A 21,524-nucleotide genomic window follows, 5' to 3' on the forward strand; every position below is an offset into this window, starting at 1 on the left:
TGCTTCTTTAAACATGTCACAAAGTGCTGATAGTTGTCTCACTGTATGAATAATAATTCAATACATGTTTGTCAAATGTTTAAGAAGGGAATAAATGCTGGAAATTGTTCAGCTGATATTTGCCAAGGAGACCAAACAGATCCTCCAGGTCCTCAGTCTTCTACTGATGATACTAACAGTCAACAGAATACTACAAATGGTAAATATCTGCGTTATATATTAATATTCTCTCACAAAGACACAAAATCTAGTTGTGCTTAAGTCAGGCTTGTAAAAGTATTTATTACTGGTAAAGTGATGATTTACAGCATTCAAATGATGATAACTATACCAACAGTCCTCTGCTCAACTTTATAAACCTTCTGCTGATGTAGAGGGAAGAATAAAAAAAAAAAAAATGTTGAATATCTGACATAGACTTTTGAAAGATGCATGTGTGGTGACTGGGGATGCGTACCTTTTACATTTGAACCCGAAACAGTCCTGATACCTGGTACCTGGGAATCAGTATCGGTACTTAACAGTATTAGTTTTAGATACTTTTGTTGTTTTTATGTGTGATGGCAAATAATAAAATGGCAAATATTTTTCATTTAACATTTATTTCTCAATTTATAATTTGACAAATATATCAAAACAACAACAAACTGTATGTAACATCACATTTGTTTCACAAATGTCTTCAACTTTAAATCTCTTGACTACATCTACGCAGTTTATTTTCTTAATAATGCACAAATTAAATTGTAGCGAGCACTGGTGGAGCGGCCAGGATTCAATTTCATGGTATGCACATAACCACAGTCCCCACCCACCCGCCCTCCACCAGATGTGCTGCCCATAGTACCTGATCAGAGTGATTCGCAAACAAGCCACAAGAACGCTCCACTTTCAGTAGTACTGCTGTCACCTGGTTCAGCACCCTGAACAGCTGCCAGAGCATGAAGCGACAGCGCGCACTGCAGATCAAACAAAAAAAATACAATATTAACAGGAAACAATTCTAATCAATTCCATAATTCAAAATTGATTTTTTTCTAAACGAAAAAATGAAGTTAGGCTTTACAGCAGAATATGGTAACAACGTACAGAAACACAGATGAATACAGCCCAGCAAAATGTTATGGTGACTGTGCACCAGTCAGAGACATGGTAAAAAGAACAAAAACACACTTTATTATAATAGGCTAATAATAATTCCTACCTGTTTGAAATTAAGTCTACAGCTCTCCCTGTTGCGTCAAACTATCGTAGAACGGCCTCAGAATCGATAGGAATATCATGATGAATGTTCATCAGGGCAAGTTCTCTCAGTCTCTTGTCTGTCATGGTGTTCTAGAGGTATGTTTCAAGTGATGTAAACAGCTGAATGAACACTCAGCACTGGCAGTAGACACGGTCATTGTTAGGAGAACCTGCTAGCACCTTCATTCTGGCTGCTCTGTGTTAGCAGGCTTAGATTTGGTTCCTTCAAATGCCTGGAAAAGGCTCAACTGTCATTTCAAAATTTTGATAAACACAAACCGTAATCACCACATAGGCGGTAGGCTACGTAGTGTAGAAGAAGAATATAGCACCAGGATTCAAAATGAGTTAGTGACAGATGATGTAAATTACAATAATTGGCCTTTATGTTAGGCTTCAATTATTTGGCCTAAAAAATTAGTGGACGCAGCATGTTTAGCTTATTACAAACCAGCATCTGTATTATCCCCCCCCCCAAAAAAAAAAAAAAAGAAAAAAAACACACCTTCAAAAAAAATCATAGGCACATTGCGTACAGGATTCCATCTGGCGGCACCACTGGCTAGCGTAATGTGCGTCACATTTTGAAACCATACTTTGACCACTTTCAATGCTTTAACAACAGTTAGTGACGTCATTATGTTCTTGTGCTTGTATCGTTGAGTTCATGTCGCACATGGAAACTCACCTAATCTTCCACTCCCTTACAGTCACAGAGATGTGTTCTGTGTACCGAAACATGGTACCATTTGATTTTACATGAATCTGTATCCACTAGTGCCAACAAAATTTGGACAGTACCTATGACATCACTGAAGTCGGTACCCATCCCTAGTGGTGACTCAATGAAGAGTTTTTTAAAAAAAAATATTTTGGGGAGAAAAAAAGAACCATTATTAACTGAGTTGATTGTAAACAACTTAGTTCAAAAACAGGAACCTGAAAAATAAATTGCTGTGGTTTTTAAAATTCGATTTCTGAACAACTGAAACAAAACCAGCAGCAGAGCAACTCAACCTTATTTATTGAGCGCAAATTACAACTAGTCATATCAGAGCTCTTAACAAAATATAAAGTCCATAGTAAGAAATAAATAAAGAACCCAACAAGATCCACATGAACGAGCATTTAGCGACAGTGGGAAGAAAAAACTGGCAAAGACTGCAGGAAAACCATGATACACTATGACATACGTTTCTAGTGATTAGGTTAATATTAATATTAAACGTTGTGCGGCCTCCCTCGTGCTCTGATGCTACCATTACAGACAATGTTTTGTCTTGTTATGGACGCACGTAGCAATCTCGATTATCTATGAATCCTATTTTTGTAATAATTTACAATAATCTCAACTTTTCCTTCAAAAGTAATTATTTGAGTTGTATCAAAGACAATATGCGTAAAAACTAAAATCCGAGAATGCAGGAGAGAAACAGAAAGTTGATAATCTCTTTTTAATGTCTTGGAATTGTTTGTTGGTATTCTTGGTAGTTACTTCCCTCTTTTATACACAGGAAGAGATAAAGGACAGATGGACAGTCCTCCCCCCACAACAGAACAGGTAAACTGCTTCTTTAAACATGTCACAAAGTGCTGATAGTTGTCTCACTGTATGAAAAGTAATTTAATACATGTTTGTCAAATGTTTAAGAGCTCAACTGATTGTTGCCAAGGAGACCAAACAAATCCTCCAGGTCCTCAGTCTTCTACTGATGATACTAAAAGTCAACAGAATACAAATGGTAAAGATCTGCTTTATTATTCATATTCTCTCACAAATACACAATCTCTAATCGTACTTAAGTCAGGCTTGTAAAAGTATTTGACTGTTAAAGTGATGTGATGATTTACAGCATTCATGTGATGATAACTATACCAACAGTCCTCTGCTCAACTTTATAAACCTTCTGCTGATGCAGAGGGAAGAAAAAAAAAAATAAAAAAAATGTTGAATATGTTGTCAGAGTTTTGAAAGACATGTGTGGTGACTGGGGATGTGTACATTTTACATTTGACCCCAATACAGGCCTGATACCTGGTACCTGGGCATCAGTATCGCTACTCAACAGTACTAGTTCTCTGTATTTTTGCTTTGTGTGTGTAATGATGAATGGTAAATTATAATATGTCAAAAATTTTTCATTTAACATATTTATTTCTCAATAAACAATTTAACTAATATGTCAAAACAACAACCGTTTATATGTAATATCACATTTGTTTCACAAATGTCTTCAACATTAAATCTCTTGACTACATCGACACAGTTTATTTTCTTAATAATGCACAATTTAAATTGTAGGGAGTACCAGTGGCGCCGCCAGGATTCAGTTTCATGGTATGCACATAACCACAATCCCCACCCACCCGCCATCCACCAGATGTGCTATGAATCCTATTTTTGTAGTAATCTATAATAATCTCAACTTTTCCTTCAAAAGTAACTATTTGAGTTGTATCAAAAACAATTCGCGTGAAAAACAAAAATACGGGTACGCAGGAAAGAAACAGGAAGTTGATAATCTCTTTTTAATGTCTTGGAATTGTTTGTTGGTATTCTTTGAAGTTACTTCCCTCTTTTATACACAGGAAATGATAAAGGACAGAGGAACAGTCATCTCCCCACAACAGAACAGGTAAACTGCTTCTTTCAACATGCTGATAGTTGTCTCACTGCATGAAAGCTAATTTATTACATGTTTGTCAAACGTTTCAGAGCTCAACTGATTGTTGCCAAGGAGACCAAACAGATCCTCCAGGTCCTCAGTCTTCTACTGATGATTCTAACAGTCAACAGAATACTACAAATGGTAAAGATCTGCTTTATATTAATATTCTCTCACAAAGACAATCTTTAGTTGTGCTTAAGTCAGGCTTGTAAAAGTATTTATTACTATTTAAGTGATGATTTACAACATTCATATGATGATAACTATACCAGCAGTCCTCTGCTCAACTTTATAAACCTTCTGCTGATGTAGAGGGAAGAATGAAAAAAAAAATGTTGAATATTTGACAGACTTTTGAAAGATGCATGTGTGGTGACTGGGGATGCGTACATTTTACATTTGAACTCAATACAGTCCTGATACCTGGTACCTGGGAATCAGTATCGTTACTTAACAGTATTCGTTTTAAATACTTTTGTTCATTCTGGCTGCTCTGTGTTAGCAGGCTTAGATTTGGTTCTTTCAAATGCCTGAAAAAGGCTCAACTGTCTTTTCAAAATTTTGATAAACACAAACCATAAGAACCACATAGGCAGTAGGCTACGCAGGGTAGAAGAAGAATATAGCACCAGGATTCAAAATCAGCTACGTAAAATACAATAAGTGGCCTTTATGCATCTGTATTACCCCCCCCCCAAAAAAAAAAAAAAAGAACACCTTCAAAAAAATCATAGGCACAGTGCGTACAGGATTCCAGCTGGCGGCACCACTGGCTAGCGTAATGTGCATCACATTTTAAAAACATACTTTGACCATATGCTTTAAATATTCACATTCTCTCACAAAGACAATCTCTAGTTGTGCTTAAGTCAGGCTCATGAAAGCATATACTACCGTTCAAGTGGTGATATGATGACAGACAACTGTTCCAACAGTCCTCTGCTCAGCTTCATAAACCTTCTGCTGATGCAGAGGGAAGAACAAAAAAACATATTTCATGTAGAATATCTGACAGAATTTTGAAAGATGCATGTGTGGTGACTGGGAATGCGTACCTTTCATATTTGACCTGACACGGTACTTATACCTGGTACCTGGGAAACAGTATCGTTACTTTAAAGTTTTTGTGTGATGATTGATGGTAAATGATAAAATCTTTTTTTTTAAATGAAACATTTATTTCTCAATTTATAATTAAATATATTCAAACAACATACAACTGCCTCATCTTCCATTCCCTTAAAGTCACAGGGATGTGTTTTGTGTACCTAAACATGGTAACATTTGATTTTACATGAGTCAGTACCCGCTCGTGTCGACAAACTTTGGTCAGTTCCTTAAAGTAGTGAATTTGGTACCCATCCCTAGTAGTGACTTATTAAAACGGTTCTAAACATTTATTTTGGAAAAAATAATTCAACCTTCATTATTTATTGAGTTACTTCAACAACTTGGTCCAAAAGCAGAAACTTAAAAAAAAAATATTGTGGTGGTTTTCAAATATTTGGTTTCAGAACTGAAACAAAATCAGCAGCAGAGCAACTTAACTTTTTATTTATTTATTTATGTAAGAACCTCAACTTTTCCTTCAAAAGTAACTATTTGAGTTGTATCGAAGACAATACGTGTCAAAAACTAAAATACGGGAATGCAGGAGAAAAACAGGAAGTTAAAAATCTCTTTTTAATGTCTTGGAATTGTTTGTTGGGATTCTTTGTAGTTACTTCCCTCTTTTATACTCAGGAAAAGATAAAGGACAGATGGACAGTCCTCTTTCAACAACAGAACAGGTAAACTGCTTCTTTAAACATGTCACAAAGTGCTGATAGTTGTCTCGCTGCATGAAAAGTAATTTAATACATGTTTGTCAAATGTTTAAGAGCTCAACTGATTGTTGCCAAGGAGACCAAACAAATTTTCCAGCTACTCAGTCTTCTACTGATGATACTAACAGTCAACAAAATACTACAAATGGTAAATATCTGCTTTATTATTCATATTCTCCCACAAACTAAAATATGAGTATTCAAGAGAGAAACAGGAAGTTGGTAATCTTTTTTTAATGTCTTGGAATTGTTTGTTGGGATTCTTGGTTAGTTACTTCCCTCTTTTATAAGCAGGAAAGGATAACAGACAGATGGACTTTTCTTCTTTCGAAACAGAACGGGTAAACTGCTTCTTTAAACATGTCACAAAGATCTGATAGTTGTCTCACTGCATGAAAGCTAATTTAATACATGTTTATCAAATGTTTATGAAGGGAAGCAATGCTGGAGATTGCGCAGCTAATCGTTGCCAAGGAGACCAAATGAAAGGTTCTCAGTCTTTAACTGATGACACTAACAGTCAAGAGAATACTACAAATGGTAAAGATCTGCTTCATACAATAATATTTTCTCACAAAGACACAATCTCTAGTCATGCTTAAGTCAGCCTTATAATTAAGCAATATCACATGAGATGGAGTGCTGCTGTGCTGAAATATTAGCACTGGTATGAGTTGGCCATAGATTCAATTCAGAAAGTTCAATTTCCATTCATCCACCTAATGTGAGATGATGTTTGTAATTACACAGTCAAATTTGATGGGATCAATACATAAAACCATGAGAACTTATCTGATTTTGTCCCTTGTGACAAGATAATAGTTTAGTTTTTATACGTGAATAAAAAAATAGTCAGATTTGGTATAGCTTTTGTTAACATGCATTTCTTTGAAAATCAGTCATAGTCTAGGCTAGTGTTGTGGTACTCAAGACCGGTCTTGGACTCGAGACCAAATTTTAAAGGTCTCGGCCTCGGAAGCATTTTGACTCGGTCTTGTCTCGGACTCGGGCTGCCCGGACTCGGGATTTTCCGTCAAGAATGTTTGAGACCAGCACTAATTCCAGCTTTTTCAAAACTTTTTTATAATGTGATAATAAAGAGAAGAATGGAATAAAACAATCCTTTATTCATTCTTTAATCCACCCCGTATAATGACCACAACCTTCCTTAATGTGACTGAGTGACACGTGTGCGTGTGTGTGTGTGTGTGTGTGTGTGTGTGTGTGTGTGTGTGTGTGTGTGTGTGTGTGTGTGTGTGTGTGTGTGTGTGTGTGTGTGTGTGTGTGGCTACGATTTCAGTTTGGACGACAGAGTGCAAGGAGATATAAACTAATCACCGGTAAAAAAAAAAATCCCAGTAAAACTCCAGAAAACAATCACCAGTAATAAATATTATCTCCCTGGTAAAGACAGTAGCTCTAACAACTGGTAAAATGATAAACTGGTGATATTACAGCCTGTGAATGCAATACGGGGGACACATTTACTCCGCCTCTGGGTCCGAGTGCCAGCCGTCCGGTGAAGCCTGTTCCGTTTACCGAGGTCCGTGTGTGTTTAATAAGAAAGTGTGTGTCCGAGCAGAATGACTCAAATAACTGTAAAGAGGTCTTATATGAGTGTATTTTCTTTTTAAAGTTGTGTTTTTTTGAGGCTTTAGACTCCAATTACATTTATGTATATAATATGTTCCCGACAATATAAACAGGTTCACAATATAATTATTTTTTATAGTTTCTGTTTGCACTGTATCCAGAATAATAATAATAATTCTCAACAAGAACTATTGATTGATTTGTCACATGACTGTTCCAGGGTTTGAGTTTGTTGTATTTAGTTTCACATCTACCTGGAGCTCTTTGTTTTTTAGATTGCTGCCAACTTGTTTGTAGTTTTTTTTCACTAAGTTTCACGTTTACAGTTAAAGCTGGAAACCTTTGTTAATTGAATATCCTAGTTCATTGATTACAGCAACTAAATTAAACTGTATCAACTACATGAATTAATAAAAATGGTCTGTGTAAAGGCTTTTTCAAACTAAAAATCTATCTTGTGGACTCTATGACCTGTTGACCTGCACAACTCAAAGAATCAGAATCAAGAATCATTATTTCTTGGCAGAAATACTTTTAAACACTTGCTGTACATTCAGCTGACATAAAAATCTTGGTTTCAAATATGTAGAATAATTGTGAATTTATCAGTAGCAGTCGTCGTTTTAATATTTTAGTTAATTTTTTTGCAGGCACCTTTGATGTCCCTCAAATGTATTTAAAATAAACTAAAATTAAGAAAGAATGTTATTTAACTGTCGAACCTTGTCATAATTTTTTTTAGTTACATATTTTTTTAAATTGAAAAAAATTTTTTTATGGTCTTGGTCTCGGTCTCGGCTTGTCTCAGTCTTGGTCTTGACTCAGTCTCGGCTCCCAAAAGTCTTGGTCTTATCTTGGTCTCGGTGCATTCTGGTCTCGGGCAATTCTTGGTCTTGGATAGTGTGGTCTTGAACACAACACTAGTCTAGGCATTTTCATTTTAAAATGTAGTCAAAAAATACTATGACAAAAAGTTTAAGTGGAAAAAGTTAAGACTGCCTCTCATGGTATTTTCAAAAGAAAAGTGATGATGGTTTATGGGATGGCAAGAAATGTAAAATGTACCTTAAAATACGAGTCAAACTGCTATGACAATTTGGAGATCGTTAGAGTTTTTTGTGTATGATGTTTTTGATGCAGTTCATTCTGAAGACTCAGTGCTTTCTTTCTGTGTTCTGATTTCTACAGCTGCAAATGTCAAAAAAATAATGGATTTTATGAGGAAAAAATCTCTAAATCATGTTTTTCTATTTATTTATTCTTTACACAGAAATTAACCTGGAAAGCTTTCTAAAGGATCTTGGTTTGGAACAGCATTACAGAAAAAAACTATCACTTCAAAATATACTTCAAATTGATAAGAAGACCATTGATGATGAACCTGCCAAGTGTAAATCACACCTTCCCTGGCATTTTTTAAAGAAACTGATGATGGTTAATGTGACAGCAAGAAATGTAAAATATGATTCAGATAAAAATTCAAATGATGATGGCATGTCAGAGAACACAGAGTTAGATTTCAATGATCTTTTTGATGTAGCTAATTCAGAAGACATGGTAAATCCTCTAGATGTGATAACTGCTCTATTTCTGTGTTCTGATGGGTTTGTTCAGCAGCAAATGGCTCTGAAGATGTCAATGTGTCAGTTTCCAGTGCCCTTGCTGCTTCCCAGTTGTGACAGTCAACAGTGCACATTGATGCTGTGGGCTATGAGAGACATTGTAAAGCAGTATAGACCTGAAGCTCTTTCAGAGTCCAAGGACTTCACAGAAGAAAGAATAGTCCTCTCTAATCTACCAATGGTCTCCTTTGTGAGACTGGGTGAGTGCTCCCTGTCAAAGTCAGAGACCCTGAACAAGCTGCTGAGTAACTCACAGCAGTACCACAACATCTTTGTTCACCACAACATGGAATGTGGTGACAGTCCACGAAGAATATCCAATGGGTTGACTGAAATTACTTGGTACCTTCCTTGTGGCAACAAAAACATTGATATTTTCAGTCAACCAGTGGCAGTGGCTAACCTTCGTGGAGACATTGAATCTTTTGAGACACAATATGCATTTCTGTGTCAGGCATCTGCAGCAGTTTTTGTGTTTCTTGACAAGTTAGATGATCTGAGCCGTCTCTCTAAAAAGCAACATCACCAAACACAGATTTTCTTAGTAGGTAACATAGGTGACAAATTCCCTGATGTTACCTTTCTAAATCAGGTAACAAAAACATTAGGCTTGACCAAAAACAACCTACTTTTTAAGAAAAACCAAGAAAATTATGCAAATTTTATCAAACGTTTGAGGGAAGCAGTTTCTAAAGTTATTTCTAAGACAGAGAGAAAGATGAGTATTGAGCAGATGGCTAACATTGCCCATGAACTGAGAATCTGGGTCGATGAAGACTTTCCTGAGTGTCAAACAGCAAAACAACATGCTGATGCCATCACTGCAGAGATTCAAGACACTTTGACATTCAAAGAAGAGCAGCTTCCATTACAAGGCCAAATATGGAAGGAACTGACAAGTCTAGAGAAAGAAGAGTTTCGCCTTCAAAAGCTTGGATCTGAAAACATAGAAAAGCGTAAAAGTGACCTAAAAGAAAAGATAGATACACTGCGACAAAACCAAAACTCTAAAGACTTTTCAAATGCAATGAAAAGCTTCATCACTGCATTGTCTTTGCCGCAGATAGAGAGGAACTACTTTCTAAAGTGGATGCAGATATACCTTGATGATGTGTCTCGCATTAAACTGTCTGAACTCAGGGATCTGTATGAAGAAAAGAGAAAAAGCTCTGAGAACAAAGAGGAGATCAAACAACTTGACCAACAACTGACCAACAGTTCATTGGGGACTGAACACTTTTTCCGTGAAATGGGTCAGATGTACGAAGCTTCACGGTTCCTTCCAGAAACAGATCCATCCCGACAACAACTGAAATATTTACCTGAACTGTGTGCACAGTTGTTAATGGATGGATTTCCTTTTGAACTTGTGGATGGAGATGCATCCAACATACCCCTTCAATGGGTCAGTGATGTTCTCTCTCAGCTTAATGAAATAGTTTCTCCAAAGAACAAGATCTTGGTGGTCACAGTACTTGGAGTTCAGAGCACAGGAAAGTCCACTCTCCTTAACACCATGTTTGGAGTGCAGTTTGCAGTCAGCTGTGGTCGATGCACTCGAGGAGCCTTCATGTTGCTCATCAAAGTCCATGAAGAGTTTAAGACAGTCCTAAACTGTGACTTCATTGTGATCATTGACACTGAGGGCCTAAAGTCACTAGAGGGGGCTCAATTGAACAAAAACAGAGACTATGATAATAAGCTTGCAACACTTGTTGTGGGGATGAGCAATATAACTATTACAAACCTTGCAACAGAGAATTTAACTGAAATGAAGGACATCCTTCAAATAGTGCTGCATGCATTTCTCAGGGTAAGGGAGATAGACAAAAAACCTAAATGTATCTTTGTTCACCAGAATGTTTCAAGTGCAGCAGCCCATGAGAAGAACACACAAGCCCAGGATCATCTGTTAAAACTGTTGAATGAACTAACTCAGACCATTGCCCAAACTGACCAAAAAGAGTGCAAGAGCTTTTCTGATATAATGGAGTACAATCCCAACACTGGGAACTTTTTCATTCCTGGGCTCTGGAATGGGAACCCACCAATGGCTCCAGTAAATGTAGGCTACAGTGAAGCTGTATATGAGCTAAAAAAGAGCCTCATCCAGCCAATGGAAAATGTTGATTTTGGTGCGTATTCTATTTGTAAGTTTCAAAGCTGCTTGAAGATCTTGTGGGATGCAATAAAGCATGAAAACCTTTTACTCAGTTTCAGAGATAGTCTTGAAACCGTAGCACACAACAGACTGAGAACAGAGTTTGAGGATTGGGACAACAAATTCATAAATGAAGTGAAACAGTGGATAACAGATGCAGAGACAAAAATATCAAACCGTAAATCAAATAATTTAACAAAATCTGAAACAAAGAAATTAGTCAAAGCATTAAAAAAAACAGCTACAATTATGCTGTCTGATGGGGAGAGAAAAATCCTTGATAATCTGACTCAGTATTTTAGTCAGACAGAAGGTCTTGTACATCTGGTCACAGGATACAGGGAGAATTATGAGAAAAAAGTAAAGAAAGATAGACAGGGTTTGGAAAAACTTGTAAATACTCGGCTTCAAATGGCAGAAGATATCGCACTGAAAAGGTATTATAGACAAAATTATGTGTGAGTAATAAAAGCAAAAAATCCATATTGCACCTGAGGATTTACATGAAAAAGGTGTCAAATGAGTGACAGAATATTATACCAAAATGGAACTTACTGTTTGGAATATGGCCATTTTAACTCATTCAGTGCCAGCCATTTTTAAATTTTCTACCCCCCTCAGTGCCAGCCATTTTTGAGCATTTTACGGCACAGTTCCAGGAGTCAAAACAACTTAAACTCAATGTGACAAACGTGCTTGAGGAAAGCACAAATTGCTTCATGGAGGGTTATTAATCTTGTTAATTTGCTGTGATGGTAAACAATGTTGTCTAGCATTGCATGTTTTTACCTGAATCCTGAAATATGGTTTTTAGTGGTAGCCTAGATAGTGGTCAGAGGAGAGGGCTGGAGGACTGGAATGACTTTATTAATCACTAGCGTGAAAAACAAAGGTTAATATTACAGTTTTAATAAGAACCCTGTCCCCTCATCCCTGCAAGGACCCCCGCTTCCTGGACAGCCTTTTTAGAGGGTTCTCGACTCATCTTTTTTCAACCTAAAAGCTAATGTTCTTTATAATTTGTTTTTCCTTCACCTCTATAATCAGTTTCATATTCTTTGTTTTAATATATTGTTCTTTAACGTGTTGCCTGTGTTGTTCCATTAAATGTAATTGTCTAGATTGTGTTATTCTTGCAGTTATGCACATTGTAATTCACGAATGAAAACTAATGAAATAAATGTTTCCCTACATTATTCCTTCTTTGTATTAATTGTTGATTTTTAATCTCCATTTAAGGTTTTCCATGTGTACTTTAGTTTATGTAAAATAAAATGTAATGGCTTGAGCCACTATAGAGTCTTGTACCTGGGAGATGAAATTCGGCTTTGCGTGGTAAGTATCTACATAACACTGTTTTAACAAAACATATGATATACTGACCGGAACATATAATTTGACACAATATGTCTGCCGGTTCTAGTCAAATTGCACTGATATTAAAAACTAAAAGTGACAGACTATTGACTGACAGATTAATAGCTGGGTTTCAGTCACGTGATTATGATGACGCACGCAAGGGGCACAATTTCAGATGGAGGACAGGAAGTAAAAATGGAGAATACGCCTGAGGAAAACCATTGCAGAGAGTCAGTATTGTACTGATTTAGATCCAGTTTCAAGACAAAGATACAAACAATTAACAAATATGTTGGGCGTGACTAGTATCTCATGAAGATCAGTGATGTTTCGACTGAACCTAGAGATTTGCCGACCATCGAGGCTGTTGATATCACAAACTATCTGGTTCTTCACACGTCCTACTACAGTATGGAGGAATATAACTTTTTTGTGAGCGGGTGGGTCCACAACCTCAATACCAAACGATTCCACAATCATTTTCAACAATGTGACGTCACACGAAATCAACCTATTGTGGTTAACTCATGCTATACACACTCCAGAGTAGTTGAAAAATTGCAAGAATTAACATTTTGCACTGTTGGATTTTAAGAATGTTTTAAGTAGAGCTTAAAAATGCAAAAAGAATTAATGGGAATGAAGCAATAAAATGAAAATTCAGTCAGCAATTTATTGCAAACAACAATTGAACTGACACAGGCTGACATAGAACACCACACATGGGATATTGAAAGATAAAAGAAAGTTTTAGTATCTGATTAGAAAATGTTTTACCTTGATGGTCCAGATGGCTTCCAACATTAGTGGCGTGACAAAGAGATCCCACTTGATATGTTTTCTACGCGGCACAGTGGAGGCGGCGCTATCATGATGTGGGTGCTATTTCCTTCAATGGAACATGAAGATTCAGGTTGTGCAGGGGCTTTAAATGGTGGCAGGCATGTGGAGATGTTGCAGGGGGCATCTTTCATTACTGAAAACCTTCGTCTTTGTGGTAATGACTGGAGGACAATGCTGAAGATTACAATTCCTGACAAAAGACATTTTCCAGAGGAATAATAGCACTTTATGGATCATCCTGTGTGTTCCCCTGATCTAAACACTATTAAGAACATTGGAGGATGAATGGCAAGGGAAGCTTAAACAATGGACATCAGTTTGAGGTAGTGGATGCCCTTCGTGAAGCCATCGTCACCACTTGGAACGGCGTTCCCACTGGCATCAAGCAAGATGATGATTTGAGGTGATTAAGAAGAATGGTGACTTTACACGAGTGAGCTTTTGCAAACTGGTTTCCTTTTAGAGTTTTTCATGTATAACATTAATCTTAATGGAATTTTTTTTTTATTTTTTCAAGTAATTTTGTGAGAAATAAAATTCAAAGTCCACAGTTCCGCTGTACAGAAACTTGAACAATATTTAAAGTCCTACATCAGTTGTTATGTATTTTATGAATGTCCTGTTTGATAGTGAACAAGGTGTGCCTCGTCTCGCTGACTGGATATTCTCAGAAACGTGGGTCTTGGTTTCCTAGTTTCCAGTTAGATGTGTTTCTGTTGGCAGGCTAAGATGCTTACCAGTAAGTCATGTCTTTAACCCATTCACATACAGAGCATGGAATGCTGCAGTGATGAATGCACCTGATATGTTACATTCCAGCTCCTCCACCACATCTTACTCATCTTCAGCTATAGCGTCAACTGGAAACAAGAGATGTTTCGAGAGTAATCTAGGTTAATGTTGTTGATTTCTTTAACTACATCTAGTTCTGATTCAGAATCAGAAGTCAGATCAGCATCAGCATAGTCAGAAGCATCTATGTTGGTGAACAAGTGATGCCATAGGGACCCGCTTCTTAAGCAGAGCAACAGCATCCAGAGCTGTTAACAAGAGCATCTACTTTCTTTATCATTAAAAAAAGAAACTTCCGTACTGTTGTTTGAACCGTGGAGTGGTTTATTCATGACTTAAACTAGCATATTTAAAAAAAACAAAGACAAAAAGCAACGATTTCAAACAAATGTGATGTGCCACGGTAAAAGCAGGAACAAGTCGGCCTGACACAAATCGAGATATCACACAAAAACCTTTTTCGAGTAAAATAGTGATTTTCATTTTGCATGGATATGGCCGTTTTCATAGCTATGCTGATGTCAACTAAAAACTAAACTAAACCACTCAACGACAAAAGGGCAAATCAATAAACGGATATCAAAATAAAGCAAAAGACTAACATAATCTCCAGTCAACACTAAAACAGAACACATACATGTTGTTGGCCTCCCCTCTAATAAAAATTATGACTTGGACAGTAATGTAAGTTTTTTTTTTTTTTTTTTACATTTTATTTAATTAATGCATGAATAAATCTCCAACTTTCATTACATTTTAATTTAATTCAATAGCGTAACTCACTTAATATGATTAAAATTACAGACAGCACATTCCAGGTTTTTTAGTCCCTTTTGTACATTAAAAATCCACAATTTGTATTTGAGATATACTGTATGTATATAATTTGCTCCTGATCAAAATTTTAAGACCAGTTATAAAATTGCAAAAGTTAGCACTGTTGGATCTTAAGAAGGTTCTAAATAGTTTAAAAATGTAGAAAGCAAAATAGGAGTGAGACAAACAAAAAAAAAATGTAAGCAATTCATTGTAAACAACAATTAACCTGAATAAGGCTGTTCATCATGGAGAAATGTGGAATTCATGATGAATTTATGTGATTTATTTGTTTTGAGGTACCATCCGCTATTTAGATGAATAATAATGCTATGTAGCCATTATTAATAGTTCATGAATGCTCAGGGTGTTAATTATTTTCAAACTATCTACTATTCTATAACTAGACTACAGTATATTGGTAACTAATCATTGACAAAAGTTTAAGTATGTGTTTAAGCATGTAAAGTTATGTGAGTGCGGGTACTTTCAGGTCAAATTTGAATCCATTGTACAGAGTAGCTCAATGTTCCAGGGGAGAGAGGGTTCTCCGTTAGCAAAAATAGTTTGGCCTTGGTCATGATAAGTACCTTTTGAAGCAGGGGTAGGCAACTCCAGTTATCAGACTTTTAGATGTTTTCCTGCTCCAACACACCTGGTTGAAACCAAAATAGCTGTGTTTCTGTTCCCCTTGGAAATGCAAAAAATCTAAAAAGTGCAATAAAAACTAGTAATGGACACACATTATTACTGCAACATTAGGCGCGAAACAACAAAGAAATACGGAATGTTAGAAGGAGGTTTGGAACGTCCATCTTCCTGCACTGAAGTCTCACAGGATGAGATTTCACGGGAGTTGCGAGGCTCCTCCCCAAAACAACCTTCAATGGAAATACTTTCAAAGCGCGATTATACTTTGTCGACATTTAGAAATATTGCTTTCATTTTGCAAAAATATGTTATAAAAACTTAGCTTGTGTTGTCATCAAGCTCTGCAGAAACATGATAACAAGCCATTCATTTGATTCAGGTGTGTTGGACACATCTACTCGTCTCAGGAATCCGGCCATCAAGGACTGCAGTTGCCTACCCCTGTTTTAAAGTATGTATTTTATACTAGTTTCCTGAACTACTTATGGGCAGCTTCTCGTTGTGTTGGAACTCCTCATTCTGCATGTCAAATGAAACTATCACCTCATTTTAACACAGGAAACATTAGTATTAATGCCCTTGATTGAGAATTGTAACATTATCTGCTGTAGAGTCCCAACCCCCTGGGATCAAAGTTAAATTAACATAGAAAGACAATCAATGTAGAGTAACAGTTAATACTACACACATATTGTACAAGATAAATTAACAAAAAAAAAAAAAAGTCTCTTGTCTCACTTGTATTTATTTTACACTGAAATAACTTGAATGGAACTTCAGATGTCTGGCGATAAGCAGTACAGCAGTCAGGTAGTTTTTTTAAAGCTATAATAAACTACATACTTAGTTTATTTAGGTAAAACGCTGTTTAAAATTGTGCATACAAAAAAAATTGCTGGGCGTGCATTTGCAATTTCCCTCTGCCCTCAGCCTGCTGCTCTGAGGTGATGAAAACTATAGAAACTTTGAGCACCGTTTTCATAACTTCTTGACATATTATGGGATTTCTGTGTGAGACATTATTGTAAAGCTTAGAATCCACACTTTCATAATCTGTAGATAACTCAAAACATCCCCTGGATGACATGTTCCTGGTTTAAAACCAGTTTCTTCCTTTTGTACTTGCGTGACAAGATGTAAACAGCCACAACTTCCTTCAATATTTAATTTCTGTCTGTGTAAGACACGGTTGGATTTTTTGCTTAAACCCAGTAAAAACAAAACATTTGGATGTTTTACCAAAAAATGGTAAATGGTAAATGATCTTAATGATCAGCGTGCCTTTTTCTTTAACGAAAAAATTACAGTTATGATTGCTTGAGCTTGTTTGAGTATAAAAATGCGTTTGAAATTAATAAGCAAAAAATATGTTTTTTGTTCAAATGCATTTATTAAATATCAGGAACCTAATAAAATACATTTGATCATACAGTAGCTTTTTTCTATTGCTGTGATCATGCAGTACATACAGAATATACAATGGGAGATAGTTTCCACATGAAGAAAATGAAAGCTGAAAAGCAAAAAACAAAGAAATAGAAAGTAGTGTCTTTTTAATCAATGCACAGATGAAATTACCTCCCCACTAAGACTTTTAAAATGAATGATTTTGCAAGTCAAATGATTCAACCCAGATATGTCTTGAAAACTAGTAGCTTTTTTAACTGAAAGTTCATACAGATAATTGTGAATATACATTTGCTTGAATCCCTTTCCTGATGTTTAAATAAGTAGTATTCATATATTTGTTACTCACTTTTCATCTTTTTCAAAGACTTATCATTTCAATCACTTAGTACATAATCTGTGTGATTATCAGTTTTTAACAGCTGACTTTGCTTTCCTGCATCTAAATTTAAATTACTTGAATTTCAGTTTAATCGCCATTGGCGTCTTTTGTCTTTGATTTGGATACCAAATGCCAGTTTTAGGCTTTCTTCTGCCTGTTTTTTTGTGATTTCCCTCCATGATATAGGGATGTCAGCAGGTTTTGCTTTATACGCCTTAGCAAAGTCTTTAGTATACTTTGTCATGACATATTTCCAATAGTCAGAGGCTTTATGGCTCACATCTGGGGAAATTTTCCAGTCCGGATAGATTTCCCTATAGTTCTTAGATAAAAGCCATTGGCTATTGGTTTCCTCGCAACAAAATCTTGAATCACTGGTGACAGAAGTGGAGCATATATCAGTGTTGAGTTTCTGTGTTTTATTCCACCTCGTTCCAATCAGGCCTTGTGGCCGATGCAAAGATGCCAAATGTTCAGTATGGGCATTTCCTCCTGCCACACAGGGCACTCCACAGAACGGACACTGTCTGCCACATCCGATGACTCTTCTAAAAAGCTCATTCTGGGGCTTTATATGTAGATCTTCTAACTTTGTTTGGCTATCTGTTTCCAAAAACTTGTCACTCAAATCTTGTTTTATGTCTTTCAAACACTTTGTGAGTGAATCAGCAAATTGTTCCTTGTTTGCATTGTTCATGATCATGAATGCACCAAGAGCATCTTGGGAAATGACCAGTTTATCTCCAAGTTCTTTGCAGATACTTTTAGCAAATGACTTCAAGTCATCGGTTTCTTTTCTGGCTTTTTGGATGGCATCATTTATACTGCTAATACTTGACTGAAGAAGTTGGTCCTCTAACTCAAAAATCGTGGAGCTTGGAAAGTGTTTCTTTACTTGTTGCAGAGTCCATTGTTTTACACATGTTTCATAGGACTTACAGTAGCTCAAGTAGTCTTCAAAATCGTTCCTCGACAGAAAATCCAGTAAAATCGAATAATGAAATTCAATGCGAGTGCTGAACTCCTTGCATTTCATCATTTCATCTGTAAGCCTGAGGCCCAGATCATGTTGAACAAAACTCTCAACAGCGGGTTTCAGACATTTGTCAGCAAACTCCTCAGCTTTTGGCTTACATTGTTCTTGTTTATGGAACAAACCTTTGAAATCTGCACAAAGTTTATCTTTGTGTTGATTGAGACATTGGTAGGGATCGTTGGCATTAATAAAATCCTGCTCATTTTTCTGAAACCTTCTGGCTGCATAACCACAGATGTGTTGTTTTAATAACACTTCAAAATCAACATCTGTCTTGACATCACTGCTTTGCAGACCCCTTTCAATGATATGAAGAATCTCTATAATCCAAGTCTCATGGTAGCGTTTCTTGTCCTTTATTTTCTCACGTATGAACATGTAACATTCAGCAGTGATGACATCTGCCTTTTGTTGTACATTATGTTTTTTATGGGTAAACAACGCTTGTGCTTGGTATTCTAACTTCCGGACAAATCCTTTAGGTGTGTAATGAAATGGCACCAGTCCACATTCTTCTAGTCTTTTATTCATCAGTTGATTTGCATGGCTCCCTTTTTGTGACAGATTGTCTCTCAGGTGATGGTTCACATTGTTGAACACATCAGTGGCTTTTATCTCTGGAAAAGACAGGTCTTCCACAGTTTCCTTCCACATCTTGTTAAATTCTTCATCCAAGTCTTTGTCACTCATTTGAACTTTTTTTCCCCAACATTTCTCAAGAAGTGCACACACAGATTTTTCAATTTCTTTGTGATGATTCTCCTTGATTTGATCAATTTCTATCATTCCTTTTCTGAAATCTGCTGCTGTCCTGAGCTGAACATGTAGAGAGTTTTCCAAATTGTGTCTCAGGTTTTTTGCTTGGTTTTCAAAAGCCTCCTGGTATCCTGTGATCAAACATACATGTTCCTCTGTCTGACTAAAATACTGAGTGAGATTGTCGAGAGTTTTATTCTCCCATTCAAAAAGCAGAGCTGTAGCTTCTTTTTTCAAACTTGTGACTAGATCACTGATCTCAGTTGATTGAGATTTTGATGCAACGGTTCCAAAGCTGGATATTTTTGTTTCTGCATTTGTGCTCCAGATGTAAATTTCCTTTTTGAACTCCCATTCCCATTTGTTGAACTCTGCACAAAGCCTCATGTACGCATCTGCTACAAGGCTGTTCCTGAAGCTGAAGAGGAAGTTTTCATGCTTCACGGCATGCCACAAGCTCTTTAGCCACTCTTCAAACTCCCAAATAGAGTTAGTACATATATCAACATCATTCACTGGCTGGATAAGGCTCTTCTTTAGCTCATATATAGCTTCACTGTAGCCAATATTAACTGGAGCCATTGGTGGGTTTCCATTCCAGAGTCCAGGAATGTAGGAGTTCCCAGTGTCAGGATTGTACTCCATTATATCAATGAAGCTCATGTTCTCCTCCTTTCTTTCAATTTTAGCGACCGTCTGAGTCAACTTATTCAACATTTGAAGGAGATTGTCACGAGCTTGTACGTTCTTCCTATTGGCTGACACATCAGAAACATTCTGGTGAACAAAGAGACATTTGGGCTTCTTTCCCACTTCCTTCATCCTGAGAAATGCATGCACAACTATTTGAAGGATGTCCTTCATGTCAGATAAATTCTCCATTGAAACATTAAGAATGCTGATATCGCTGAGCCCCACAACAAGTGTTGCAAGCTCATTGTCATGCTCATAGTTACTGTCTATTTGAGCATGCACAGATGACTTTAGGCCCTCAGTGTCAATGATCACAATGAAGTCACATGCTAAGACTTTTTTAAACTCTTCATGGACTTTGATGAGCAACATGAAGGCTCCTCGAGTGCATCGACCACTGCTGACTGCAAACTGCACTCCAAACATGGTGTTAAGGAGAGTGGACTTTCCTGTGCTCTGAACTCCAAGTACTGTGACCACCAGTATCTTGTTCTTTGGAGAAACCATTTCATTAAGCTGAGAGAGAACATCACTGACCCATTGAAGGGGTATGTTGGATGCATCTCCATCCACAAGTTCAAGAGGAAATCCATCCAGTAACAACTGTGCACACAGTCCAGGTAAATGATTCAGTTGTTGTCGGGATGGATCTGTTTCTGGAAGGAACCGTGAAGCTTCGTAGATTTGACCCATTTCACGAAAAAAGTGTTCAGTCCCCAGTGAACTGTTGGTCAGTTGTTGGTCAAGTTGTTTGATCTCCTCTTTGTTCTCAGAGCTCTTTCTCTTTTCTTCATACAGTTCCCTGAGTCCAGATTGTTTTGTGCGAGACACATCTTCAAGGCTAATCTGTTTCCACTTTAGAAAGTAGTTTCTCTCTAACTGAGGCAAAGACAATGCATTAATGAAGCTTTCCATAGAATTTGAAATGTCATAAGAGTTTTGTTTTTGTCGCAGTGTATCTTTCTTTTCCTTCAGGTCACTTTTATACTTTTCTATGTTTTCAGATCCAAGCTTTTGAAGGCGAAACTCTTCTTTCTCTAGACTTGTCAGTTCTTTCCATATTTGGCCTTGTAATGGAAGCTGCTGTTCTTTGAATGACAAAGTGTCTTTGATCTCTTTTGTGATGGCATCAGCATGTTTTTTCGCTGTTTGACACTCATGAGAGTCTTCGTCGACCCAGATTCCCAATTCATGGGCAATGTCAGCCATCTGCTCGATACTTATCTTTCCCTCTATCTTGGAAATAACTTTACAAACTGCTTCCTTCAAACGTTTGACAAAATTGGCATCATTTTCTTGGTTTTTCTTAAAAATTAGTTTGTTTTTGGTCAAGCCTAATGGTTTTGTTACCTGATTTAGTAAAGTAACATCAGGGCATTTGTTACCTAAGTTACATACCAAGAAAATCTGTGTTTTGTGATGTTCCTTCGTGAGCAGATTATGAAGAGTGCCAAAATCATCAAAAAAAATAAAAACTGCTACAGATGTTTGACACAAAAATGCATACTGTGTTTCAAAAAATCCAATGTCCCCACGAAGGTTAGCCACAGCCACTGGTTGACTGAAAATATCAATGTTTTTGTTGCCACAAGGAAGGTACCAAGTAATTTCAGTCAACCCATTTGATATTCTTCGTGGACTGTCACCACATTCCATGTTTCTGTGAACAAAGA

At 36.8% G+C, this 21,524-nt stretch overlaps 2 protein-coding genes across 27 annotated transcripts in view; one reads left to right on the forward strand and one right to left on the reverse strand.

The window, feature by feature from the left end:
- Positions 1 to 21,524, forward strand: part of LOC114480654 (up-regulator of cell proliferation-like) — a 34,749-nt gene that overhangs the window by 7,359 nt on the left and 5,866 nt on the right. For 6 of the 25 annotated variants that reach the window (XM_028474974.1, XM_028474983.1, XM_028474976.1 and 3 more), the window contains 10 exons: positions 85 to 199; positions 2,760 to 2,806; positions 2,897 to 2,987; positions 3,835 to 3,881; positions 3,962 to 4,055; positions 5,658 to 5,704; positions 5,795 to 5,888; positions 6,032 to 6,081; positions 6,175 to 6,280; positions 8,604 to 12,314. In XM_028474974.1, coding sequence (XP_028330775.1) covers positions 85 to 199; positions 2,760 to 2,806; positions 2,897 to 2,987; positions 3,835 to 3,881; positions 3,962 to 4,055; positions 5,658 to 5,704; positions 5,795 to 5,888; positions 6,032 to 6,081; positions 6,175 to 6,280; positions 8,604 to 11,578 — 3,666 coding nt within the window. In that variant the 3' untranslated portion in view covers positions 11,579 to 12,314. Of the gene's footprint in view, positions 1 to 84; positions 200 to 2,759; positions 2,807 to 2,896; positions 2,988 to 3,834; positions 3,882 to 3,961; positions 4,056 to 5,657; positions 5,705 to 5,794; positions 5,889 to 6,031; positions 6,082 to 6,174; positions 6,281 to 8,603; positions 12,315 to 21,524 lie in introns of those variants that run through there. The other 19 variants (XM_028474977.1, XM_028474985.1, XM_028474999.1 and 16 more) reach the window with 17 other exon arrangements.
- The window catches only part of LOC114480652 (up-regulator of cell proliferation-like), a 23,877-nt gene continuing 19,740 nt past the window's right edge, over positions 17,388 to 21,524 (reverse strand). Inside the window, exon 5 of one of the 2 annotated variants that reach the window (XM_028474973.1) lies at positions 17,388 to 21,524. In XM_028474973.1, the coding sequence (XP_028330774.1) occupies positions 17,449 to 21,524 (4,076 nt within the window). In that variant the 3' untranslated portion in view covers positions 17,388 to 17,448. The other variant, XM_028474972.1, reaches the window with a different exon arrangement.

Source organism: Gouania willdenowi, chromosome 18, assembly GCF_900634775.1.
Source record: "Gouania willdenowi chromosome 18, fGouWil2.1, whole genome shotgun sequence".
Lineage (NCBI taxonomy): Eukaryota > Metazoa > Chordata > Actinopteri > Blenniiformes > Gobiesocidae > Gouania > Gouania willdenowi.